Below are 27,170 nucleotides of genomic sequence, written 5' to 3'. Positions count from 1 at the left end.
GCTGGTTTATGGAATTATTTACTTGTGAAACAATAAAAACTTAGGATCAATAATAGTTCCCTATTTATACGTAACAGAGAATGAGCATATTGATCAATAAGTGTTATGTTGCTTATGTTGTGTAGTTAAAGCAGAGAATGCCTGAAGGGCTTATTTTACAGATGACCAAGATAATAGATACAAGCACAAGCCACGAGAACTAAAACGTGTCACTCCTATATTTAAGAGCAAATCTTGTAGTAGAAATATTACACACACCACTGAAATGTCCTTTTCTTCAACACAATGTTAAAAAACCTAATTAAAACTCATTACAGCTACAAAACATCATCACAGTAATGGCACTTAATCATAACAGGTACAAAACATCATCACATTAATTGAAGATAGTCAAATAATTTAATATCGAAATTACAATTATATTAACCACGCTACATTATGGATTTGTCATCCATATTGAAATTACAATAATATTAATCACACAAATAACTCAAACCACCCTTATCAACAACTTTATCCATTTTTCCACAACCTTAACAGATTTTTGCAAATCAATCAGCATATTCGTTACACCTCCCATTTCTTCTGTCGTTGACAAACACTCATGCTTTTCTTCCCACTTCAGATTCGTATAGCTTTTTTCAATACCATCATCACAACGCCATTTAAAGAAATTGCAACCACCGTTTTCATGTCCGGTCTGCAAAAAAAAGAAAAACCCAATCATAACGACTTTCTAGAAACATAAACAACTACTCATCCACGTTCTTTTACCTTGTACTTAGGGCACTCCCAAAATTGTTTGTCTCTGTTCTTAGCAGTTCGAGTTGTTCTGACCATTGTTTTCTCTCCACACAAGGGTGACACACCACGAAAAACAACATTGGGGTTTCCATTCCGCCACCAATTGCATGTCGAAGAAGAAGTTGAATGTGAATTCTGCATTTCATTATCCATTGCGCTTCTACTCCAAGAACAACGATTTTGTGGATGAGTGACGAGTCCTAAAACTCAAATTCCCCTAATTTTATTTCAATTTTGCAATTGCAGATAGAATGTGGCTTTCAGCAGAAAGTAGAATACGATTTCCCAACTTTGCCCTTTTTTAATTATATTTCCACTCTGTTTACTTAATTTTTTAATTCAAAATTTAAAAAACTAGAATTCACAATCGTTTTTAATTACACGTATATTAAAACTACACTGTCAGCTTGTCACGTGATGCACTCCTTAACGCCGTTTGATGAATTTGACGAAAAACCTATATTTGAATCAATTTTACAAAAAAAAAGACCCAATTGAGACGCCAAAAAAGCATAATCCCTATGTGAGATTCTGGACGAAAATAGAGACCTAACGAGACATTAAACCTATTTTTTAACATCCATAACAAATGGTATGCTAAATTTAAATTTAGGAAAGGTGTTGTATCCAATCCATATCAAATTTAAATGGTATGCTATTTTGGTGGTATTTTGCATGCGTAAATCAACTTTGTAGAAAACCAAAAGAGTGAGATACAAAAGAATAATGGAAAATTTCATAATAGAAATTATACATTGACAATGACAAATTTTTTAATTAATTTAATATTATTGTTTTTTATTTTTTACTTTCTTCTTTTTTTTCTTCTTTTTTTAAATGAATGTAAATGTGTCATCGGACTCATTCCATAATCTTTTAGATTTGTAGTATGTACAAAGTAGACAACTTTTACATATGTATTTCCCAAATAGGGCATTGAATTAATTGAAAAGGAAAAGATAAATAATTTGAATAAGCGTCTTGCAACAATGTGAACCTAAAATAGGAAAGAAAGAAAAAAACAAAACAAAAAGAAGAGCAGAAACAAAGCTTTTCACAAAATGCTGCTTTCTTATCTCAAACTAAGACAAATGCAATTTCGTTCTCCACATTTCTCCAACGACCTGTTTTGGCTGAGGGTTATCTGGTCCTCTGTCCCTCTGTCCTGATGTGAAGTACAGCCACCCATTCCAAAAACCAGCTAATGTTGTTTTTATTCTGTAAGGAAGCTTTCCAATCACTGACCATGTCTGCAAACAGTATTAAGAAACAATAATGAGTCCTGTTACAAAGTGACACTTCACCACTTCAATGAACTCTTTAATCTTAGGGGACACATTTTCATTCAATGGCTTCATGAAGTTTATTGTTGCTTCTGAAAATCAAGAGTCTGTGGACGATTGACTGGTTGATTACATTTATTTGATCAGTATTCATAAAATTACAATGACCAATAAGCAATGTGAGAGAGTTGGAGGTATTAATGGATAAAGAGAGATGCACAATCCATTTCTCATGAGTAAAAGACTAAAAAATGTACCATGGTGTTTAAATCAAACCGGAAAACCTCCCCAACAAGCATCATCCTTTTTGTTACTGGGTGCTTTTCTGTGGTACCTCCAGTGATGACAATGGAATTGTTCACAATAACCCATGCACATTCTATGTGTGAATTTGCTTTTGGCATAGTTGGCAAAATTTTCCATTTCATGTCTGCTTCCAGCATGTAAACATCTCCGTAGACCACCTGAAATGTAACAAATTTAAGTCAAACCAGTTCACTTGAAATGATCATATATCCAATAAATGTGGTCCTCTCAGCATTAGTATGTGATTGTGAAAAAGACAATTTAAGCATACAGGTAAAGTCTAATTCCTATGTCATTCATCTTCAGAAAACAACTACCAAATCATAATAGTTTCTCTTTAAATCAATTTTGATGTTGACAAACAGAGAAAATCATACCTCGACCCTGCGTGAACATTTGAATATGGGTGAACCAGGTTTGGCCATAAAATCACCCTCTTGTCCACCAATAACAAAAAGTCGATCACCGACTGCAACGCAAGCCCTGCACCAAATAACTATAGTTTGACAACAATGAATATGACACTATAGAAACACAGTATTCCTACACTCCAAAAGGTTAAGTGAGAACATCATATATAGTTAACTATTGAAAAGGTATTGCAGCCTAGTAGTAGAATGAGTAATTTTGTAACCTATGCGGTCCACCGCGTGGAACGGGAACTTCGTCTCGCCATTGTTGTTCCAATGCTTCTCCATCCTTCACAGCCAAACTCCAATGTTCAAGTCCAGGTGTATGGCGATTCTCTTTGCTACCACCCATGACATGGAGTCTTCCTTTCCACAATTGAGTAGCAGGAGCATACCTGGTACAAGAAAGTCTCATGTTAAAATCGTCCATTTCACAATGTTAAATCGCAGTTTGCTACCACAACAGCATCATGGCCACAATTGCATTTATCTATAATTTCCAGAATTCAAAAAATAACATGCAATTCACAGTTTCAAACAGAAAAATGAGTAGAGGGAGTGCAGTTGATGCATATGTTCCAAGTTGTACCTAGGTTCGGGTAATGGTGGCAAAGGTTTCCATTTCTTTGTGACAGTGTCTAGCGTAAAGGAAGCCGTCGTAGGCCCTCGGCATTGGGTGCCATATTGTCCTGAGACAATGTATATATACCTCCCATCTGTGGCCACACCCAAATGGGAATTAGCCATTTCCTTTGGCATTTTAATCTCATCTACCCACTTGTTGACGTTGAAATCGAACACATCAACATGGGAGTGCACCTAAAGAAACAAAATTAACTCGCGAAGCTCATTAACAAAAAGTAGTTTATTTGTGAAATGATTAAACAAGAAGAAACACTCACATGGTCAAGATGTTCATATCCTCCAAACACATAAAACATATTATTAATCTGTACAGAGTACCCATCTAGCCGAGGCACCGGAGCCGAAGGCATCTGCTCCCAATGCCATTCGGGAGCAGGCAAGTCTGCAAATGTAGATGAAAGGAATCTATCAGGACCCCTCCTTTTTCCACTCGTCCCACCTTTTCCCTGCAACAAGAAAAATAACAGATGTTGAAAGAAGGTTGACTTGAAGAGTGTTGAAAGAAGATCGAAGCTTGAGGAGGAAAATAAGAAAAATGGAGTGCGTGAATAGAAGAGAAAGAGGTAATTTGAAGAAAGAAAGGGTTAGAAAAGGCTCACGTGGTGTTTGTCTTTGGTGTGGGGTGTGGCGGTGGAATTGGGGATGAGGAGGATGGGGGCGTTGGTGTCGACCCAGTTGGTGGCGATGGAGAGATAGTGGGAGGAAAGGGAGGTGCGGAAGAGGTTGGCGACGAGGGCGAGGCCGAGAAAGGAAGAGAGACAGAAGATGATGATGATTTTGGAGGCGGAGTGAGGGTTTGGGTGGTTGTTGGGGTGGTGGAACCTGGTTGGCGTAGCCATTATGTGATTTGCGACAGAATCATCAAAAGAGAGGCATTTATATATTTGCTTGTTGGGAGAGACAGAGAGAAGAAAAGAAGAGAAATTTGGATGGCAGAGGAAACAAACAGCGGTTGGTTGGCGCCAATGGTTTTGGCTCTTCGTTTCACTCATTATAAAAAGCAACGTTTATTTGGTTCTCTGTTCACCGCTACACCACGCGCCCCACCGCCAAAATCTTCCCCTTCCTTTTTATACTTTGCTATTCTCTTTTCTTTTCTTTTTTTCGTACACCGTTTATTATGAATTAATTCAAACTTCTTTATCATCTAATTCAACATTTTTTATATACAAGATCGATTTCATTCACTTTTATTATCATTCTTTCTTTTAACTTGCAAAAAACTGTATTTATAACAACTTATAATATTTATACAAAATATAATTATTTCAATATAATATATATGGAAATTCGAAACCTGTATAACAATTTATATTTACTATTCTAATAATTAAACTAAAGGTTACTCAACATTTTGAGATACCTCGACTCTTACATCATCTTCTTCTGCTTACACCACCATAATAATGATAATGATTATTGTAAAAAATAGAAAAAAATCTATATATTATATCAACAACAAAAGGTAAGGAAAGAAGAAGAGAAGAAATAAAAATGATTTAACTTTGAGTTTTGAAAAGATCACATATTACGTTAATTCGAGGCAATAATCGATCTAATCTAATATGTTATTCAACATTTTTTTTCTTGTTTTAAAACTAATATATTATATCAGTTTCTTTTATTACCAATCTAATATATTTTTAGTATTTACAAAATTGAAATCTCATTTGGCGTTATATCAATTATGCCACAATCGATTTAATATCATGTTTTAATATGTTTATTTTATATTAGTGTAAACTCACTAAATTTTGATAAATTGCCATACGGATAGTTTATCATTCATAATTTTTATTTCTAATTTGACGAGAAAAGAAAAAAAATTTGTCTCACAAATTTATTTTGTGTTTATTTAACTTTTATTTTTTTTATTTTTTTTTGCTTTAGTTATTCTATGTTATTATGCTAAAATGATACAAACATAATATAATTACGGTTTTTCACCAAACTAGGCATATTTGCCTTTAATATTACCAAAATAGGCAGATTCAACCGAAATTACGAAAATGGGGAAGTCGTGGGGGTCCAAACGACTTCAATTGAAGAAGTCGTGCCCCTGCACGACTTCACACTGTTCATTTGACCAGTGTTGAAGTCGTGCACCCCAAAAACGACTTCGGGGTGCTGTAATCGATTACCAAACACTGTAATCGATTACCACGTCTTTTTTTCCTCACGACTTTAATATGAGAAGTCGTGCACCCCCACACACTTTTATCTTTTTTTTAATTTTTAATTTCTTTATTAATTAAAATGATTTATAATTAATAAATAATATTTAAAATATATTTAAAATAATATAAATTATATCTAATTAATATTTAAAAATTATATTTCATTATAATTTAATTTTATGAATTTTAATTATTATATTATACCTTTTTCTAAATTATAATTAATTAATAATTTTTTTATTATAAACTATTTAAAATAATAAAAAATTTTAAAAGTTGAAAACGTTTGGGTTCACGACTTCTTTACTTAAAGTCGTGCATCCCCTTTACACTTTTATTTCTTTAGTTTTTTATTATTTAAAAAAATTTATAAGTTTTATATAATATATTTAAATGTGTATAAAACATTTTAAATTATACATAATCAATAATTAAAGTTTTTTAATATTATTAAATAAATATATTTTATGGTTTTATTTATTTTTGTAATTAAATTAATTTTTTATAAAAGATATTTCAATTAAATAATTTCTAACCATAATTATTGTGGTTACATAAATAAAAATGTATAAACTTATTATATTTCATCAAAAATTATTTTTTATTATAATTAATTACAAAAATAGTTAATTAATTAAATAGTTAATATTTAGTATTTTTATTAATTAAATAGTTTATAGTGAAAAAAAAATTATTAATTAATTATAATTTGTTAAAAGATATTCTACAATCATAAAAATTCAAAAAAATAAATTATAATAAAATATAATTATTTTTAAATTTTAATTACATAATTAAAATAATTATAGTTATAAATTATTTAATTAAAATTATTTTATAAAAAAATTAATTTAATTACAAAAATAATTAAAATTATAAAATTTATTTATTTAATAATATTAAAAAATATAATTATTAATTAGATATGATTTTAATTATATTAAATACATTTAAAAATATTATTTACAAATTATAAATGATTTTAATTAATAAAAAAATTAGAAAATATAAAAAGTAAGAATGAGAGGGGGTGCACGACTTTAATAAGAGAAGTCGTTAACTCTCCCACAACTTTAATTTTTTTTTAATTTTTTATGAAAAATGACTTTGTAATCGATTACAAGTCTCTGATAATCGATTACCATGTTCTAAAGTCGTTTTTGGGTTGTACGACTTCAACACTGAACAAATGAACAGTGTGAAGTCGTGCTGGGGGCACGACTTCTTCATTTGAAGTTGTTTTGGCCCTCCACGACTTCACTTTGGGTCAAAATTTGCCCATTTTGATAATATTGAAGACATATTTGCTTACTTTGGTGAAAAAACCTATAATTACCTATCCCTCCTTGTCCCTTGATAACAATGGAATTTCCATTTTAGGAGAGAGACAATTCCCAGAAAGTTGAGTTATTTTGTTCCATTTTATTTGAAGGAAAATTGTATAGCAGTGACTTATATTTTAACCTAATATTAAATTTAAGTACATTTATTTTAATTTTGACAGAAAACAAGGTCTATTGGGTATAGAAATTTCTATATTTTTAGTTTCTAATGAAAAGTGGCGATAGAGAAATATTTTGTAATTTGTTATATACCCAAATAAAACATTTGATTTAAAACCTGAATTGAAAACGTGGAGATATGAAAATAAAAGAATAAACAGAGAACATATTTTTTGAGTTCGCGAATCACGTCATAACACGGAGTACTCATTGGCTCGATAGCGAAGTATTGTGAAAGTCAGAGAAAAAAAAAGCAAAATAAAGGTATTCGATGCGGGGATTGTGCATCAACAAAATTTGAACTTTCCACACTCTTTGTCAACATCACCACACTAACATGCTCATTTCAACGCGCCACGAGCCAAGATAATTAGAAATTACACAAGTACATGATAGAAATTTGGAATCAATTCGTTGGTTTCTGATTTGAAAGAAAGTAAACACAAAACAAGAGTTCAATCTAATATGTGATTTTTATTTATAAAAAAATTATATTATCTTTTATATTTTGAAAATTAAACAATTTTGATTCACTGTTAATATTTCTTTTAATTACAAATAGAAATATTAAAATGATTATCATGTCTGCCATCTTATTATTCACAAGTCTATCATGGATGAGATCATAATCATGATCGTAAATAAAATAGTATTTTGGTTATATAATTTTGTAAACAAGGGATATGTTTTATCTACTACATGCCATTATTTTTTAATTTTGGTAGTTATAGATTATCTTCATGGAGTATTTTGATCTTAAAGGTGTCACAATACATTGTTGTTCCAATTTGCTTAATATATAACCTTTTATACATTATTTTTTCATGAAATCCCAAAGCTTATATAACATTAAATATTTATCTGTGTTAAGTTTTAGACATGAATATCTTTATTGTAGACAGGCTTATAAAGGTAGTCAGTAATCATTTACCACATCTTCAACAACTAGTTCTAATTAATAATATGATCATATTGGGATATTCTATATTCATTATATTTCATTAAGAAAATTATAATTTATTTATCAATTATTACATATTGATACAAGATCTTACCTACGAATCTAATAAATAATGCATTATTTTCCTACCTTATATCTCTTGCATTTTTCATTCTTTTCATTTTAATAATTATAATTTTCATTGTTAAATATATCCATCATTGTGAATTTTGATATCTTATTTCTGACACTAAAGTTTATTTATCATTTGCTTGAAAAAAATATTATTAGAAATAAGAATAAGGATAGAATAAAGCAAAATTTATGGAGAACTACACTAAACCTATTATAAGAAATTACAGGCACGAAATACATACAAATTATATCTATTATGAAAAAAATCTAAAGATATTAAACCACTTATATTTTTCCCTTCGTGTAAAGCCAACAAAGTTAATTTATCATTATAATAACTACCCTAACAAAAAACATAAGAAAATTTAAACTGTGTATGCTGAATAAAAGACAAACATGTGCCATTTTCCTTTGAGAGCCCAAGAAAATAATTGTCGATCCATAAAACCTTAACAAACTAAAGTAGAGTTTGTCTCCAACCAAAGATGCTTAAAACCCTCTATCCAAGCATGTTTCAAACCATAAATGATCCCCATAAACAAAGCATAAAGAGAAGTATGCATCCTTAAAAAGAAAAATAACTATTCTCCTCGAGTAGTCAAACTAGGACAATTCCTAGTTGAACCATCAATATTAAAATATGAATTTCTATTGTTAAATTGATGTGTTGTGAATGAGGGAGGATGTGCTAATTCTATGCAGAGTTATTTGTTGATTTGATGTTTGTATGGTTTCTCATATGAAATAGATGGTTTCTCATATGAAATAGATGGTTTCTCATATGAAATAGATGATTTCAATGAGTTTGAGTTTTGGGGGTAAATAGTGAAAGACGGTCTGGGCAGATGTGGAAAGGTGTTTATGGTTTTGTTGTGTCTGTTATATGAGATAAATTCGGGTTTGATCAAACAATTCAAGATAGGATTAAATAGATATGTCCAATGTTGAGTAGACATGCGAGAGATGGGACAAACTTTCAGTAGGGATTTTATAAAATTTATGTGGTTATTTATTTTATTTTAAGGATGTTTTATAGATTTATGTATTTGCAGACAAATGAATTTGAATATTTGAGTTGTAAAAGTTAATTGGATTCAATTTATTTGAAAAATTACTCTCAATTGTGAAATGTTTTTATTTTAGTGCATTTTAATGACATCCAGAAAATTAGGGTGCTATAATTGTAACCACTTAAAGGATTAGAAAGAATCCTCATAAGTTGAACCATCAAATCAAAAGATGAAAACCTCAATAAATGAGAATGAAATTCAACATCATATCCTTATAAGTCCATGACTCCTCATAATAGGATAGAGGACATTCCTAGGAGGATAACTAGGAGCACGATAAGAAGGAGCATAATCTCTTTTCGTGCTCTATACAACATAATGAGTCTTCATTAAACAATACTTCATTCAACGATGAAGCCTCTATACAACATTTGGTATCTTTAGAAAATAACTTAATTATAAAATATTACCTATCGATCGAAAATCAAAAACACTTTGTTGTTCTGATCTAGAAACTCATGACTACTCAAAACTAAAATTTAAATGTAAAAATGAAACCACTACCTATCTTAATGATCTTCCCCTAAATTCAAACGGTTAAAATCTACTTCTCAACACCTCCATATCCTTTGTAAATTTTCAAGAAAAAAAAACAATTGATTTGTATAACAAGTATTGTTTAGTAAAATAAGAAAAGAAAATAGTCTTAGTATAAAAAAAAATTAATTTCATTAATTTTGTTGAATTTCATTATTAGTTAGAGGTAATTAAAGATATGTTTAGTCTTTAATAATTATCATACGTGTTTATTAAAAGGAAACCATTGTTAATATGCAATTAACCTTAAATAAAACCTTTTAACCTTCTTTGTAAATGTAAAATTCTTAATGATTCCTTCAAAGTTAGTTACATGTTAACGTTACTTTTTTCTTTAATAAACATAATTAACCGTTATTAAAAATCAAACACACGCTCAATTGTGTTAATTATTAATAGAGTTCAAACAAAACTAATAAAATTAAAGTTATATTAATGTTGTAATTTTTTTTTTTACTGAAAAAGACATATGTAAATACTTGTATGGAATGGAACCCACTATTTATCCAAGCAAAAACTCATAGTTAGTGTGTCTACAAAACCTCCATTTTCATTTAATAAAATAAGGGTAAAGTGAACATTTTCTTAAATATATGGGGTGAAGAAATAACTTCTGATGTGCAAAAACCAATTTCCCTTAAAACTGATGGATGTGGGCCGTAAAATAAAAGCCCAAAATGTAGAGCAACTGCGTTCAGGAGAACGGAACGTGTGGTGGAAACACGATTGTTGCCGCTGCTTCTTGGTTTTTTTGTGAATTTTGTTGTGTTGGCTTCAACTGAATCTGCGGCAGAACAGAACAGAGCACCCTCACCTCACTTCCCTTTGACCATTCAACCTTTTCCTTTGCTTCGATTTCGTAAGTCCCGTCTTTTACATTTTCCCGCATCTATTGTTCCAAACTCTTCTTCGATTCCAGGTTTCTTTTTCCTTCTCCGTTTAATCCCTCGCAATTGCGTTTTATCTGATCGGCTTTCCGTCTTATCTTTGTTTGTGAATATGTAAGATATTCCAAGTTTGGAGTGTGTTATTATAAAATTCGATTTAAAGCAAACGATAATTTTTCATTTGGGTTATCAGGAAATTGTGAGAGGCACTTATTGGTGATAACATGATCTTGATTCGGAAAATATGCTGTTTTGAATTATATAGTAGAGGTTATTCAGTTTTGTGTCATCGATTGGATTATTGTCTGTACTTTAGCTGTGGTGTATGTAGTTGATGTGCTTGTGGAGCTACATGATTCCCATTGTGTTGCGTGATGGATATTGTTGTTGCTGTTGTATTATCATTATTTTTGTTGTTGATATTGTTCGGATACAGGATTAGTTTTAGATCTACGATTGCTTGCATTCGTAGTGATTAAGAAGGTACCATTAAAGCCATGGCTCTTCGGCATTTAACATCTCATCCCATTTTCCTTTGTCAAGGGTTCTCTTTGTTGATATATATATATATATATATATATATATATATATATATATATATATATATATATATATATATATATATATTTTATAATGAACATATAGTTGTGATTGAATTTGAATTATTTTCATCTACCAATTTACATTTTTTTTAAAGCTTTACACTTTCTTATGAAGTGTTTAAAGCTTTTTGGAATGGTAGGTCATTATATCTTAATCTTGCAAACATTTATAATTATGTTAGCGTTTCCTCTGGTACTGCACATCACTATTCTTCATGATTGTTCTGTTGCATATCAAATTTGGTGAACTCTGTAAACTTCACTTGTATGCTTATTTCTGTAACTTTATGTCCATTACTTAGTTTGATGTTGTTACTTATTTATTATCTATTTGCATATTTTGTGGAATCAACAACAGCGTGACCGAGATGACGGGGGGTGTTTTTCAGCTACTGAGGAGGAAACTCCATCCTCAATTTACTGTAAGCCACTGACCCTCCCATCATGTTGATTGGATGCTAGTGCAATTAATTTTTGGGTTCCTATATATAGTGGGGATCTTTAGAATACAATTAGGATGAGGAGGGGGAGGAGTTCGCTAAATATGAAAGGCTAATCTCAGACATTTTCTTCACAGTTTTCTTGAAATATCTATATGGATTAGTCCATGTGCTAGGTGTTTTCTTTACCTTGTCAATTATGTGTTTGGATTAGCTTATTTTGAGATTGATTTCTTTGCCATCTTTTTGACAAAGTTTCTAGAGAAAGTGACTATTTTCCCAAACAATCAGTAGCAAAAAAATGCTAGAGGGTGCATAAGTTAGATTTTATGAGTGGTTTTTTTTGCTTCGCATGGAACAACTTCTGCTGCTATTACTAATAATTGCTGTATACTTACTGCAGAACTCTTCCGTGTTGTCACCCATTATAGCAAAGAAAGATGGTGCTGGCTCTACTGGCAGTAGGTCCTTGAAAGTACTTGCATTAATTGGAGCTGGTGTGTCAGGCTTTTTCAGTTTTTCTACAGTGGCAGTAGCTGATGAAGCTGAGCATGGCCTGGCATGTCCTAGCTATCCATGGCCTCACAAGGGAATTCTTAGTTCATATGACCATGCTTCGTAAGTTTGGCTTCAATTTTCCCTATATTTTATTATCTTTCGTGCAGCTATAATGTTTACCGAAGATACTCAATCTTATCCCTCATGAGTAACATGTAATGAAGTTTAATATTTTCCCCTCTCTAACTGATATTTATATTTCATTTTCATCCAATCCTTAGATCAGCAGTTCATCTGTCTTTTCTCTTGTTATTTCATTTTGTTTGATGTGATATGACAGGGTTTGAATCTTGTATGTTGCTCTGCTTTTCATTGGTCCTCCGTTTTATCTTTATCCCATCCTTAGATCAGCAGTTCATCTTTCTTTTCCCTTGTTATTTCATTTCTTTCTTATATGATATAACATGGTTTGAATCTTGATATGGGCTCTGCAGTACATTGGTCCTCCATTCATATTCAACATCAATTAAGTTTTTCAATTAACATAATGATATCACATTCATTCAAATGCCCATGATCTTTGAGGAATATATTACTGTCTGCTATATGATGTGTGTTATCATCATATTTTTTGCATTACGTAGTAAGGACCAATGTGATGACACTTGTATATGTGAAGTACCAACATGGTGGTTTGTTCTATTTATTATACATGGATTTAATTTTGCCAAAGATTTAATTTCCTGATTTAAGTATATTAGTTGTGACAGGATTCATTCTGGTGTACATTTTCAGCTGCTGTCACATATCTAATCCAGATTCACCTTAAGACTATATTAAAATCCATAATTTAATATAGTTAATGGCTTAAATTCTTAATGTTTTCAATTAATTTTACATGGGCAGGATCCGTCGTGGTCATCAAGTTTATACAGAAGTCTGTGCTTCCTGCCATTCTATGTCTTTGATATCATACCGTGATTTGGTTGGTGTTGCTTATACAGAAGAAGAGGTAAAGGCTATGGCAGCTGAGATTGAAGTGGTTGATGGCCCAAATGATGAGGGTGAGATGTTTACACGCCCTGGTAAACTTAGTGATCGTTTTCCTCAGCCATACGCTAATGAAGCAGCTGCTAGGTTTGCTAATGGAGGAGCTTATCCTCCTGATCTAAGCCTTATTACCAAAGTAATTATTTATTTAACAGTAATGTCTTTGGAATTTTCGTATGTAAGTCTACCAGAAATATATATTCTTTTCTATTTTTCAGGCCCGCCACAATGGTCAGAACTATGTTTTTTCCCTTCTAACTGGTTATCGTGACCCTCCAGCTGGTGTCTCGGTAAGTTCTTTTTTCTTAGCTTTCTTAAGTGTTCTATTATATTTAGTAAAGTATTTTTATACATTTTGCAAGTTGAATGATTGAAATGCATTGCCCGTAATAATTAGTTCTGAACCAAAATAAAATGTGTTGCAAATCTGTTATAGTGGTTTTGAAACAAATGCATGCTCAACAACTGTCAAATATATATTCTTTTTCTTTCCCTTTTATGAGAACATATTTGTATGAATGGTGTAGTGGTGGGTAGGGAAGAGTTGACACCTTTGGATCTATCTTATGATTTATTTTGTGTAGTGTTTCACGGAAAGTTTGTAGCACACCTTTTGATGTCCCTTACATATCATATATGCCATTTTCAGGTTCAATCCATTGCATAAATGGTAAAGCACAAACAAACACGCACAAACATGCACATACGTAAAACAAGAAGTTCTTATAGTAAGAGGAGAGAATGTTATCCTTTAGATTTATGGTAGATTGTCAAAGTTTGGACATAAATGCAAACGACTTGTTCACGCAATAATGTGACCACTAAATAAAATATGATTTTTACCATCCAAATAAATCTAACAGTCAAGATGGATTTTCCTCTCCTCACCATAAATACTCCTCTCACTGCTTGTGCTCACGAGACACCATTTGTAAGCAATGGTATCAAAAAATGACCATGGTGGTGCATGATGGAAAGAAGAATTCTTGTGTATCCAGCATGGTGGTGGTGACTTGGGTTTAATCTGGAGGCACATCACCACTGGCTTGAGCCGTAGTGTAAATGATTCTGCCCTTGTATTGTTGCAAGGAAGAAGCCTCAGGTCAGTGTGATCCAACCCCAGACCAACGAAACCCTAATCTGGCTTTTTAAGCTGTTTTAGGTCTTATATCCAACCCAAGTTAAATAGACTTTCTCAAAAAAAAAAAAATGGTTGGGTCAGTCAACTAAGTAGTAGTTATCCACTGAGTACCTTCTAAAATAGTCCTCACTTACTTGGTGGATGTCCATTTAAACATTACCCGTTGATTATTTATACATGGGTACTCACATATTTTTAAATTTTATTCTTTTGGTAAAATTTAATAAAATTATTTAATAGCTATTCATTTTAAATATAAATGAAAATAAAGAGTATAATTAATGAGGATCTTAATAAGATTTAGCTTGAAAAGGTAATGATTATTAGGTTTTGTTTAATTTTTTATGGATGAATAACAAGAATAAGAACCTAGGAAACTTAGCACTAAACACAAATTTAATCCAAGAGGATCATATAAATGTACAGTTTGTTTCCAAGAGATGAAAGAGCCATGGTTAGAGCCCATCCTAGCGATATTTGTTGTTTGCTGGACATATTGTTCCACCCGCTATCGGGCCACCTATCGGACCACCCATTAAAAATGTCTAATCCCACGCTCGAGATGTATATACCTCGGCATGAGGGGGTGTGTTGGAAGTCTCACATCGATTAGAGATAAGGTCATTTCATAGTTTATAAGTGGGTGCAAACCAGTGTTATCGAACTCGCGAGTTAACTCGTTAACTCGGTCGAGTTTACGAGTTCACACAGTGCTTTCGAGTTAACTCGTAAGCAAACTCGCTTTTAGTGTAGGATCGATGGGATCGGTGGTAGACTCGTTAAACTCGTCTGAAATCGCGAGTCTGGTTTCGATTTTGCGAGTTTGGGATCTTCGTTTTCATTATTCATCTTTGCTCACTGTTCATCTTCGTTCTCGCGCTCTCGCCTTCGATCTCGTGTTCGATCTCGCCCTTCGCGATGCCCTCGTTCATCAGGCTCGCCCTCCGTTGCGCCGTCCATCTCGACGTTCGAACTTATCGTCCGTCGCGCCGTCGATCTCGCCTTCCGTCGCGCCGCCTTCGTTCCCGCCATTCCCAGGGTCTATCGATCTTGCGTCGACCTCGCTGTCAACCTTGGTGTATGGGCTGCGTAAGTGTAAACCCTTAATGCTTGCCGTCGTTCTCCATTTCTCGCTGCTCTGCGTTGCCGTGAAGTATTTCTATTTTAATGTTACAACTAGGGTTTTAATCCCTTGTACGATGCGTTTTAATCTTTTAGTGTATTTATGCTTCTTATTTTAGTACGTAGATATTTAATATTAAAATATTTAATATTAAAGTATCTATTCATTATTATTTTGATTATTGGGCCTTCTTTTTAGCATAGCAAACTTTTGGACCAATATTAACTTGAAGAACTTGTTTTTCTAACTGAAGTTTTAATTATATTTAATTAAAATTATGACAAAATAATAATAATATTAAAGAAAAATATTTTTATGCGAAGTAAACTCTTACGAGTTTACGATTCGAGTTTACGATCCGAGTTTACGAAGCTCCCACGAGTTTACGTAAACTCTCGAGTTTGACAACCTTGGTGCAAACCTCATCCTACAAGCCGGTTTTGTGGGGTTGAGTTAGGCTTAAAGTCCACTTCTAACAGAAGCAAAGTTACTTATAAAAGTGGAAGAGCGTCACTTCAAGATATTCATCTTCATGATAAGCTCAAGGAAGAATTGCCACTTTACTAGAAGTCCAAGAGAAGATCTTAAGTAGTTGATCAGTGATACAAGGGTTCTCTCACAAGCTCAAATTTTCATGAATTCCAAAGTAACATTACAAGTGAGATGGTTGGCTATTTACAAGCGGTACGAAAATTACAATTCTAACGACACTAAAGTTGTGTCTCTAATTAAATGCAAATGAAGGATTTAGAATCTACTTATATTTGGTTGAAATTTTTTAAAGAAAAAGAAGTGAAGTTGTAAATATAAAAATAAAAAAATGATTTAAAAGAAGCTCTCCTATTGGTGGAAAATGAGAGGCATGCTTCCCTTGCTTGTTCATGCTTTCTTGAACATGCCTTCCTTGCCCTTAGTTGACTCTCCTTGGCCATGAAAGTAGAAGTCAAAATTGGCTTCAGTTGATATAGGTCTTCTATTCTTCATGTCCTCTTGTAGATGCCTCTTGGACATGAATTTGGGCTTGAGAAAGCCCAATTAGATATTTACTATTTACACTACTCAGAGAAAAATAAATCTTACACTTATCAAGTCCAAGAAATAAAGAATAAGGAGAAAGAAGGACCATTTTGTTGAAAAAGAACAATTTGTATTTTCATGCTACTTGTGATTTTTCTAGAAAGGATGTGTTCTTGCTTATTTTCTTATTGTCTCTATTCACGAACTTATCAATAATCCAAATAAAATTATATCCTAAAACATTGGTACAAACAACAGCAGTCTTTCTGTAAAATAAATTCAAATAAGTTATTTCTTGTGATTCTTCTGGGAAGGATGTGTGTTCTTGCTTATTTTCTTGTACAATGCATTATGGAGCTACGTATGAATTTTTTTTCATCCCTGCATACAACTGGACCCAAAATTAAAAAAATCTAACGTACCTTTGCTGCAAACCACAACCCAGTCCTCCTCCTTTTAGGATCAGCTACTATAGCAGCTGCTGTCAGCCACTGGTGTGACCCCGCTTTTGACTTGTTTCACCATTGCCTGTGGCCTATTCTGTTGTCAGCGATATGTTCTGTCATCGTCGGCAATTGCAGTGCCACCCCCTGCCCCATTCTCCTGATGCAGTCCCACCTGACCCAAACTTGCAAGGTCTTCACGTTTTTCATTTTTCTATTTCCTCTTTCCTCTTTCCTCTTTTGTTCTTCAGCGCCACCCTCTCTTTTTATTCTTTTTTCCTTTTCTATCCAATACTAATTCTTTATAAGTCTGAAACACCTGAATGTCTACTTTCTAGCACCCCAATCGCAATCAAACTAAGAAATTTAGGACACTTTTATCGTCTTTTGTTTTCATTTTAAGTTTTGAACTTGACCTTGGTGGTGTTTTGCTTTGATTTTATTATTTAAATTTTTAGACTTATAACTGTTATTGAATGTACGGTTGTCTTTCATTATTTATGTATTTTAATTATATTTCTGCATTTTATTTATTTATGTACATGTATATATTGTATTTATTTGTCTGCAGTGTTTATTCCATAACCTGTTATGACTTCCAATTATTTCTGTAATTGAGTTTTGAATCCGCAATCTTATTCCATATCCTGTTATGCTTCGATTTATTTCTGCAGTGAATTTTTGAATTGTGGATATTTTCCATTATCTAGCGCCCATTAAACTGCTCATGGGTCGAACATACATACCCATCTAGTGATGAGCTTTTATATACTTCCTGTAATTTATAATTCTCGTGAAATCAACATTTATAATTTTGCCCCTGTAGAATGTTCTAATATTGTATTCTTAAATTTTATTCATGGCTATATATAAAATAATAATGTAGATAAGGGAAGGACTTCATTATAATCCTTACTTTCCTGGTGGAGCAATTGCCATGCCTAAAATGCTTAATGATGGTGCTGTGGAATATGAAGATGGTACCCCTGCTACAGAAGCTCAGGTAGCAAATTTGTTTGTGTAGAATGGTCTAATAAATCTTACAAATTCATCGTTGTGGACATTAGAAAGAAAGAACTCAGCTTTTTCTAATGTTTTGTTGCAGATGGGGAAAGATGTTGTGTCATTCCTAAGTTGGGCTGCCGAACCCGAGATGGAAGAGAGGAAACTGGTTTGTTCCTTTAATATTATGTTTCCAACAGATCAATAGAGACCATAATAACTATATCATATGTTTCTGACTATACTTTTGTATATGCAGATGGGATTTAAATGGATATTTGTACTGTCTCTGGCACTACTTCAGGCTGCCTATTACCGTCGCTTGAGGTGGTCAGTTCTAAAGTCTCGCAAGCTGGTTCTTGATGTTGTCAACTAGCTGCCCCATGTTTGATTTTCTCTTAAGCAAAATATACTGTTGGCAATAATTTGTCAGACAGATGATTAAGGTTTTTCCTCATTTCAAATTCGTTCAGCTAAGTTAATGGTTTAGTGTAACGACAACCGGAACTGTTGTAATTTTGTTTGAGATAAAAGTGTTCCATGCACGAGATGCGTTTACCTTTTCTCATCCATCTCGGACCCGTGTATTGTTTCATTTTACGAGAGATCTTTCTATTTAACTATTGAATTTTATGGAACGAACTTCCCTGACATTGGGATTCATGCCGGTCGTTAATTAAGAACCATGGACATAGGAAGATAGATTGTTTTATCGTTTGTTTGTTTGATATTCTGTTTCGTGTATGCCAGTGGTGTTTGATTAGTGCTATTTAGTAGCAGTTGCTTAGAATAAGCTTATGTTTCATAGTTGCAAGAGTTAGAATTCTTTATTCTTAAAGAGGGATGGTTGCATGAAGAAATGTCACTTTTTCATATAATTGTAATATATCACTCATTGATATTTCTTTTTCGGTATTATGGCTTTTAATATTTAATTTGGTGATTGAAAATTTTAGACTTTTCGTACTTTTATTTAGATTTTATTTTCTCTTTTAAAAAGTATATCTTACATGGTTTTTATTTTTTTAAAATAGTGTTACTTTCACAATTACCTCACCTTGATCTAGTTAGCTACCTATTTCTTCCTTCTATCTTGTGTATGTGTATAAACACGAATTATGGATTTTAAGAAATAGACACTTGTTAATAGTATACTTTGCATACGAAGTTTAATCATAATATAAGTCATAATTAAAAAATTTATTTAAAAATATAGAATTCAAATTTAATTCAATCTTATACAATTGATTTGTAAAATAATTTTTTTATTCATCTATCAATTATAATTTAATTTTATGTCTAACTGATGTTTACTCATTTATTACGAATTTAAACAACATAAGCTAATATTTATTTCACATAAAGTCCATAAAAATACTAAGTATATCATTTAATTACTTTATATATATATATATATATATATATATATATATATATATATTAGAAATTAAGTTTCCATTTTAAGAATCTTGATTAAATCCATAATTATGAAACTCTGGTTATGTATTTCAAAATATGAAAATAAGTAGATGTTATGTTTTAGTCTATATGACTTTTTTTTTTTTTTATCAATTGATGCTCCTTATACTTCCTCTATTTCTGTATAATAGTACTTTAAGGTAAGCTACCTATCATACCTTCTCAATTTTCTCTTTCTAAACAATTTTTAATTGAAATATAATTAAAAAGTATTATCTTCAAATTTTAAAATTGACGTAAAAATAATGATTGCTATTTTATTCAATTAAATTACAAGAATAGATAATCTACTATGTAACATTATAAGAAAATCATTAAATACTAATCAAATTTAGAGACAAAATAATTAGTTATTATATTGACTAAGTTAGACACAATTTTATAAATTAAAAATAATTAATATCTAAAATAGTCTTTATTATTAATAAAAAATTGTAATTTATTTATGAATTAGAGTCTAGATTAGTCTTCCTACCAAAATTTTAACTACTTAAAGAAATAAGTCAAATAATATCATATAAACTATTACAAATATCAGTTAATCACAATTACATATAATATTTTTTTTCTCATAATTGAATTACAAATATTAGTTAATTACAATTACATATAACTTTTTTAATATATAATTATTTGTGAGCGTTAGCTCAACTTGTATAAATAAAATTAATGTCCATTAACTAAAAATAACAAATTTTAAGAGAGTATTTTTTTATTATTAACAATTTTAAGTGCTGGTAAATATATTTTTCACGGTTGGTAAAATTGTCCGGAAAATATTTAACTTATGTTAATCTTATTTATTTTTAGCAATTATATTTTTTGAGTTAGTATTGATTGATATTATTATAATTTTATATATCTTATTATTAATTTAAATTAGTATCGGTTAGTTTGAAACTAATATAATATATATTTTAATATTTATTTATGTTAATATCAGTGGACGCTAATTTATGTACTATTAATTTGTGGATCTTTGGCAATGAATAGAACAATATATTATTTTTAATTTAAAAGTCTATATTTAAATATGTACACAAACACTCACTCACTCGTATTCTTCATCCACTACAATTGTTTCAATTATTTTATTTGATTGAAAATGAAGACATTTTATAAGAAATTTACTTTTCTAAATTAGCATGGAATAAACAAAAACAAATTAAATTAATATTAAAAATTGTTCTATGAGCTTATAGCGGACCGATAGAGTATATTGACAAACTGGATGGACAAAACCAAACTGTTAATGTAGAAGAAAGTGTCGCACGGTCGCTCCGTCTCGACAGCAGTTGACAAAAATTAATGCACAGTTAATAGTATATAAGTGGTTAAAATTTGCATTAGTGACCATCAATAAGTAAATTAATACATTCTTCTAAAGTATATAAATAGGAGTTTAATTTCGAGGTAAATTCACTTCTACTCACATTGAATTACTAAAAACCTACAGATAAATATTATGACTTGAGCACTTAGGCGACATTTTCGTCCCAATTTAACCCAAACAAAAATATATTTTATTTAATTGAATCCTATTTTGAAATAAAAAACAACTAACATCAATTTAACTCATCAAAACAATTTAATAAAAAGAAGTCAATTTAAATATTTTTAGTGAATTAGCGTTGATTTAGCCTATGTTCGTTAGAGTATGCTATGTGAACACTAATTAAATTAATGTCTATACTTTTAAAATTTGTTTCACATGAAATACAAATATTACACTATTAGATCATCAGCCTCAATTTCTATTTATCGGTATCAACTTTTTAATCAACACTAAATATATATTTTTCTAGTATTTATAGATAGAAAAAAAGATAACAAAATTTTACTATAGATTATTAGAAGAAAGATTTTAAGGAACAAAGATAACAAAGATAAAATTTTACTCAAGAAACCCAGGTCTATATCTGCTCGAATAACATTCCTATAGTTGATTAGAAGAAAGATTTAATTAAATAAAAAACACAAGCACATAATTTAGACAGATCAAGAAATCAATATTTTCTGAGTGTAGTAAAAATCAACACACACCAACAAGAATATTTTAAGGAATTATAAAATCAACACACATCAACAAAATGATTAAGGAAGCAAAAAGAAAGTCACAATTTGAAAGCAACCTACTATCAAATATCTATGTAGTAAAGAAGTAGCTATATTTCCAAATTTTTATACCCAATGCAATAAAAACCCCCTTTACATACCTCCAATTCAGAAAAGACAAAATTTAATTAAATGTACATTGAAAAAAAAATCAGTTTATTCAAACGAATTTGGAAACATGAAAGACAAGTTCCTTCATAACCTGGCTAGAGAGTTCATTTCTAGAACAGAAAAACTATACCAAATCTTACAAAACACAAGATCGGATGTATCATATTTATTTTTTATTATATTATCAAATTTATAATTTCAGATTATACATGATGAAAGTCATCTCAATCATAAAAAAATGCCAACCCCGTGAATTTTAGCATAAATTGGAAAAAGGGAATGCAGTTTATGGCTAAAAGTTACCCAAATGGAAAATTTTATTATCAGTTTCTTTGATAGTATGGGATGTTGCATCATATATATGAAATCCCCAATGATATAGATAACATTTTTAGGAGCAAATAAAAATAATATATTGTTCCAGCCTTCTGTTTTTAACAAACTTGCTTAAGGAAGAGAATGAATATTCACCTCAAGACTAGTGTTACCACACATATTTAGATGTTTGCATCGTGTATTCCTGAGTTTACATATTTAACTAAATATTCATTATTACTTTTTCCCTTTTCTATGTCAGAATAAAAAGAATCACAAAAGAGGAAATAAATGAAACTTATATCGTATTAAGATGCATGCAAATCATGAAGGACAGAAGCTAGACAAGTATTATGTGTAGTCTCACTCACACCGGTGAAGCATTGACGTGATTCAATAGTTATTCTCAAAAACCTTCTCCTTGTTTTTGAACATGCAAAATAATTACATTTTATGTGAAATACAAATTCTCACTGTACACACCAAACTTTGTTGATTTGATGCCATGAAGCATATTTTAACTAGGGAGTAATTCGATAACAAGTAGTACTGACGATGAATAAAACTTAATTCATCACATACTACTGTCTATAAAACCTGCAAACAATTATTGCACTGGAAGCCCTGGTATCTTTAAAAAGGACGTTTTCATCTTCTGTAATTGACATAACCAGTTCAGAAATAAGCTTATTTCATCCAATTAGGCCACTCACAAAAACATCATGGTCCTTGTAACAATGGCTTTCTTGCTCCCTGTCTACTGAGGCTTTTGAAAAACAGAAATAACGGCCCCTTAGCTTTTTGCTGACAGAAGCTCTCTTCCCTGAAATTGTTGATTTATCATTTTGGTGACTTGTGCAAGACGGTCCAGCAACATCATTGTCAAGACAAAAACCCTTTTGCTTATCTATGGATCTAGGGGATGACAATGATGATATAGAAAATGAGCTAGAGCTTGATCTTCTTGAAACCTTCACATGTACCAGTCCTGAAGCAAATCTCTTCTTAGCATTTGGACTTGACTGGTAGCTCCTTACAGATAGGTTCCTTTTGTTGTTCTGAAGGGCTGAATGCCTGAAGAACTTTTGTCTTAGTGGAGTTGGAATTTCATCTGTGGTGTCCCATTTCTTGCATGAGTCCACTGAACCCTCATCCATCGATTTCCTTATCCCCTCACCTTTCTTATCCTTCACCAGTGGCCACTGAAGGACTCGTTTCAACCCGGCAGCCACTGATGGCCTTATGCTTGTTGTTGAGGGTCTGTTCTCTGCTGCTGAGTCATATGCAGTATGGTCTGATGAAGATGAACTCATTCCTACACTTCCCTGATCCGTACTAGCATCTGATGCATTCTCAATTCCTGTGTACAAGAACATTTGAGTGTCAGAGATTCTGAAAGATGTTCCAGGACTGCCTCCAATACTATGCATTTTCATGTGTGAAGCTCCGGCTTTTCTTGAATTATAGCCTTGATTGTGGAACATTCCCCCAGCTGCAACCAACTTCCTGATCAGTATATTTGATGCTGCTGTGTTTGGACTTTGCTTAAGGTAATCAAGTGGGGTCATGCCATTACAATCACTCACATTCACATTGACTGATGGAGCAGTCATCAGGAGCTTAACAAGATCGATGTGGATTTTACCCATTGTGCCAATGTGGAGTGCAGTTCTTCCATCAGCGTTCTTTACATTGATGACTTCCTCTATGTGAAATTTTTTGCAACATACTAACTGCCTCAAAAGTTCAACCTGTCTGTCCAACCTTCTGAATGAGGTAGACTGAAAACCAGACACAGCTTTATGGAGGAAAGTGTCTCCCCCATTGTTTCTCTTAGAAACCAATGCAGGACATGCGGAAACTAGAGCCTCAACTGTAGCTAATTGGCCCCTGTAAGCAGCCACATTCAAAGCAGAGTTTCCCTGATGGTCTGTGGAGTTTATTATGTCAAAGGATGATGTGAGATACTTAACCACCTGCATAAGTTCCATGAAGAGTTTGATACAATGTAAAACCACCACAACAAATGGCACGATAAAAATGTAATGGTACAATTAAGTGGAGTGGACATTATCTTCCTCCAAGTACACATCCATATGCTAATGGTCTAGATATGATCTTTGTTCTACTTTGACTTAATTCAATAAGTAATATATGAGTATTCTACTCCAAGTTTCTGTAATAGCATCCACCCAAAGCATCTTAAAGTCAATCAACAACCAAAGAAACATCCTATACTTTTTTACAGTCAGTCCTCACTTTGAACCCTCATATATTAATTAATCGGGTTATTTTAAACCATGTCTTCACTAAAAATTCAATATTCCTTGACATCAATAAAAAAGGGGAAGAAAAGTATTAACAAATGACAAAGTCATTGAAGTGAGTACTGACAAATGATAGGGAATAAAACAATCACTGTATATGTTAGGGTAAACTTAAATGTGATAGATTTAATTGGGTTATTTATTTTGTTTAAGAGGTTTGTCAGTTTTAGAGTGCAAGGGTCATTAGTTTAATGTTGTAGTTATTAGACAATAATATAGAATAAATGGTGGCTTAATGGTAGAGTTTATGGTTTTGTAGGTGAAAAGCCAACATATAATATATGAGTCTATAAATTGTAAGTGTCTAATTCACAAAGTGTGGAAAACACCATAAGCATATTAAAAAATATCTAAGTGAGTGTCATTATGTGTAGCCCACACTGTGGCTCAACTTGCCGCATTAAGAAAATTAAGAAAATCACGGGTGAAGGATCAATCAGCCCTGTACATACTATATCGAGCTATTGATGAGTCAGGCTTTGAGAAGATAGTGAATGCTAAATTTTCAAGAGAAGCGTGGCAAATTTTTGAGAAAGTTTACAAAGACAATAACCATGTAAAACAAGTTACACTTCAAACTCTCAGAGGCGAGTTTGAGAGTCTGAGAGTGGAGAGAAGAGAACAAGTGGACGAATATATATCTCGAGTGGAGACGATAGTGAATCAACTAAGAAGAAATGAAGAGAAGTTGTCTGCCAGTGAAGAAGATCCTAAGGTCACTTACTAAGGAATTCGAGAATATTGTGTGTGATCGAGGAGTCCAAAAGACTTGACCATGCTCTCGGTTGAAGAGATTGTTAGGTCTTTGGAGGCACATGAGCAGCGGAGGAGAATGATGTTTGAGCCACTTGATTAGGTACTTTAGGCAAAACTTATCTGAAGGGAGGTGCTCGGAACACTCGAGGTCAAGGTGGTCCTGGAGGAAGAGTCCGTGAATGAGGAGGCCGTGGCCAAAATGATGATGGAAGTGATTATGAAAATGACAAGGAGCACACCGATCAGCAGAACTGCCGTGGTCATTGACAAAGTGGTAAACTTAAATGTGATAGATTTAATTGGGTTGTTTATTTTTGTTTAAGAGTTTTGTCAGTTTTAGAGTGTAAGAGTCATTAGTTTAATGTTGTATTTATTAGACAATAATAAAGAATAAATGGTGGCTTAATGGTAGAGTTTATGGCTTTGTAGGTGAAAAGCCAATATATGAGTCTATAAATTGTAAGTGTCTAATTGACAAAGTGTGGAAAACACCAGAAACATATATTTAAGTGAGTGCCATTTTCTAAAAGTATATACAATATTAGGGACTAAAACAAGGGTTTTCTCTATCCTTCCCTATTTGGCAAACAAAACTATACTGTGATTCTTAAAGTGCCTCTTACTAGTACTACTCCTGAAGAGGCCCATGAGAAGGAAGTTAAAGAAAACAGCACACAACAAGTAGCACCGTTTTGATGCATAGAAATGGAGCATTATTTAAAAATCTCAACTTTAAAGAGAACAAAATCAGCAAAATCTCACCTCAACCTGCCCTCTGCCTGCAGCAGAATGCAATATAGTAGAGCCCTGAGCATCTCTATAACCCAACACATCAGAGCAATTAGCAAGAAACTCCTCCAAAATCTCCAGACTACCCCCTCTAGCAGCGGCATGGACAGCCCTATTGCTCATCTCCCACTTGTAAACAGGAGGAATATCCCCAACATGCTCCTCCAAAACCCCACCTTTGCCTGTGACAAACCTTGGAGAAACTGCAAAATCAAAAATCTGCCTAAAAACCTCACAATTCTTGCCCCTGGAAGCAGCATAAAAGATATCAGTGACATTATACTCCCCCTCTCCGAACACCAACAAAGGGTTCCTCTCAAGAAGTTGTTGCACAAAACTCAAGTCCCCAGCAGATGCAGCGGTGTACATTAACCACCCTCCATACCCAGCACGGATGAGAGAGTTCTTGTTCTTCCCTCTCTTTGACTCGCACTCAAGAAGCAACTTATGTGCAACCTGTGAACGGCACTTTGCAACATCACTGAACTGTTCTTCATCGTCCCACACAACTTCAAGGCGGCGAATTCTGCGCAATGAAGTGAGCTTGAAGAGGTGGTTGTTGTCGATTTTAAGAAGCTCACGAACCAAGTCATAATGTCCATTTGCGGCAGCACAATCTATTGGGGATGCATACCACCACTGATCCCCAGTGCTCTCCCACCTCAGTGGGAAATATGTAGTTGCCATTGTGGAAATTTCAAGCACTGCTCACAATTAACAACCTGAACAAAAAGTATCTGGGAAGAACAAATGCAATCAGCTGAATCTCACAGTGAAAGCGAATACAATGATACTAATTTACATGAGATTTTCTCAAAAGAAGAAGCTGGATCTGTGGGAGGGTGATGGAGCAACAGAATAAAGCTTACAGGGAAATATGATAACCGACAACCAAGTATGGAAGAATGTAAAAGGGGAGCAAAAGATCACACGCCACAAATTTAGAGAATGACTGAAGAAGACGGGAGAATTGACTACTAAAGTAACCACTTAACTTTCTGAATATTCCCTTTAGAACATGGATTAATTAAATATGATGAACATCGTGTTGGTGAGAAAGTGTACTTAATCCAAGTTCCACGTCACCAAAATTTTATTTTTATATTTATAATGATTTCTTAATAAGAAATATTAATTTTTTTTTGTGTTCTTTTTGTACATAAGAGAAAAATGAAAAAATGTCGGGAGTGATATAGTGTTTTTTGGAAGAAAGGAGATGAATTTATATACATGCTACTATTTACACTTCAATTATTTTTTATTATA

General features: G+C 32.4%; 3 protein-coding genes across 4 annotated transcripts; 1 reads left to right on the top strand and 2 right to left on the bottom strand.

The window, feature by feature from the left end:
• Nucleotides 1–1,745: 1,745 nt before the first annotated feature.
• LOC124823574 (Galactose oxidase/kelch repeat superfamily protein) lies at nucleotides 1,746–4,404 on the bottom strand. The gene is made up of 7 exons (XM_047295804.2): nucleotides 4,048–4,404; nucleotides 3,706–3,894; nucleotides 3,393–3,622; nucleotides 3,028–3,198; nucleotides 2,771–2,876; nucleotides 2,345–2,551; nucleotides 1,746–2,054 (listed from the first exon to the last, which is right to left on the bottom strand). The coding sequence occupies exons 1-7, from the start codon at nucleotides 4,285–4,287 to the stop codon at nucleotides 1,887–1,889; spliced, it is 1,311 nt and encodes a 436-aa protein (XP_047151760.1). The 5' UTR covers nucleotides 4,288–4,404; the 3' UTR covers nucleotides 1,746–1,886.
• Nucleotides 4,405–10,513: 6,109 nt separating this feature from the next.
• On the top strand, nucleotides 10,514–18,675 carry LOC124823575 (cytochrome c1-2, heme protein, mitochondrial-like). 2 transcript variants are annotated; one of them, XM_047295805.2, is made up of 8 exons: nucleotides 10,514–10,668; nucleotides 11,657–11,720; nucleotides 12,142–12,356; nucleotides 13,143–13,422; nucleotides 13,505–13,576; nucleotides 17,897–18,013; nucleotides 18,116–18,181; nucleotides 18,272–18,675. In XM_047295805.2, the coding sequence occupies exons 2-8, from the start codon at nucleotides 11,667–11,669 to the stop codon at nucleotides 18,386–18,388; spliced, it is 921 nt and encodes a 306-aa protein (XP_047151761.1). In that variant the 5' UTR covers nucleotides 10,514–10,668; nucleotides 11,657–11,666; the 3' UTR covers nucleotides 18,389–18,675. The 2 variants fall into 2 exon arrangements, with proteins under 2 accessions (XP_047151761.1, XP_047151763.1); XM_047295807.2 differs by having other exon boundaries at nucleotides 10,577–10,728.
• A 3,733-nt stretch (nucleotides 18,676–22,408) lies between these two features.
• LOC124823576 (uncharacterized) lies at nucleotides 22,409–26,960 on the bottom strand. The gene is made up of 3 exons (XM_088092087.1): nucleotides 26,774–26,960; nucleotides 25,878–26,641; nucleotides 22,409–24,008 (listed from the first exon to the last, which is right to left on the bottom strand). The coding sequence occupies exons 2-3, from the start codon at nucleotides 26,589–26,591 to the stop codon at nucleotides 22,725–22,727; spliced, it is 1,998 nt and encodes a 665-aa protein (XP_087948213.1). The 5' UTR covers nucleotides 26,592–26,641; nucleotides 26,774–26,960; the 3' UTR covers nucleotides 22,409–22,724.
• Between the last annotated feature and the right edge of the window lie 210 nt (nucleotides 26,961–27,170).

This window comes from Vigna umbellata, chromosome 5, assembly GCF_029865625.1.
Source record: "Vigna umbellata cultivar VRB3 chromosome 5, Vumbellata_1.0, whole genome shotgun sequence".
In the NCBI taxonomy this organism is placed as follows: domain Eukaryota; kingdom Viridiplantae; phylum Streptophyta; class Magnoliopsida; order Fabales; family Fabaceae; genus Vigna; species Vigna umbellata.
The sequence above is the reverse complement of the archived record's forward strand: the minus strand, read 5'-3'. Positions and strand labels throughout refer to the sequence as shown.

What these genes read in the sequence shown, in the direction of transcription:
- LOC124823576 (XM_088092087.1), bottom strand. Translation starts at nt 26,591, where the DNA reads ATGGCAACTACATATTTCCCACTGAGGTGGGAGAGCACTGGGGATCAG. An exon ending in CAGGCAGAGGGCAGGTTGAG is followed by an intron (nt 24,009 to 25,877) that starts GTGAGATTTTGC and finishes GAACTTATGCAG; the next exon opens with GTGGTTAAGTATCTCACATC.
- LOC124823574 (XM_047295804.2), bottom strand. Translation starts at nt 4,287, where the DNA reads ATGGCTACGCCAACCAGGTTCCACCACCCCAACAACCACCCAAACCCT. An exon ending in GATATGAACATCTTGACCAT is followed by an intron (nt 3,623 to 3,705) that starts GTGAGTGTTTCT and finishes TTGTTTCTTTAG; the next exon opens with GTGCACTCCCATGTTGATGT. An exon ending in CCACCATTACCCGAACCTAG is followed by an intron (nt 3,199 to 3,392) that starts GTACAACTTGGA and finishes TTCTTGTACCAG; the next exon opens with GTATGCTCCTGCTACTCAAT.
- LOC124823575 (XM_047295805.2), top strand. Translation starts at nt 11,667, where the DNA reads ATGACGGGGGGTGTTTTTCAGCTACTGAGGAGGAAACTCCATCCTCAA. An exon ending in ACCCTCCAGCTGGTGTCTCG is followed by an intron (nt 13,577 to 17,896) that starts GTAAGTTCTTTT and finishes ATAATAATGTAG; the next exon opens with ATAAGGGAAGGACTTCATTA. An exon ending in CCCCTGCTACAGAAGCTCAG is followed by an intron (nt 18,014 to 18,115) that starts GTAGCAAATTTG and finishes GTTTTGTTGCAG; the next exon opens with ATGGGGAAAGATGTTGTGTC.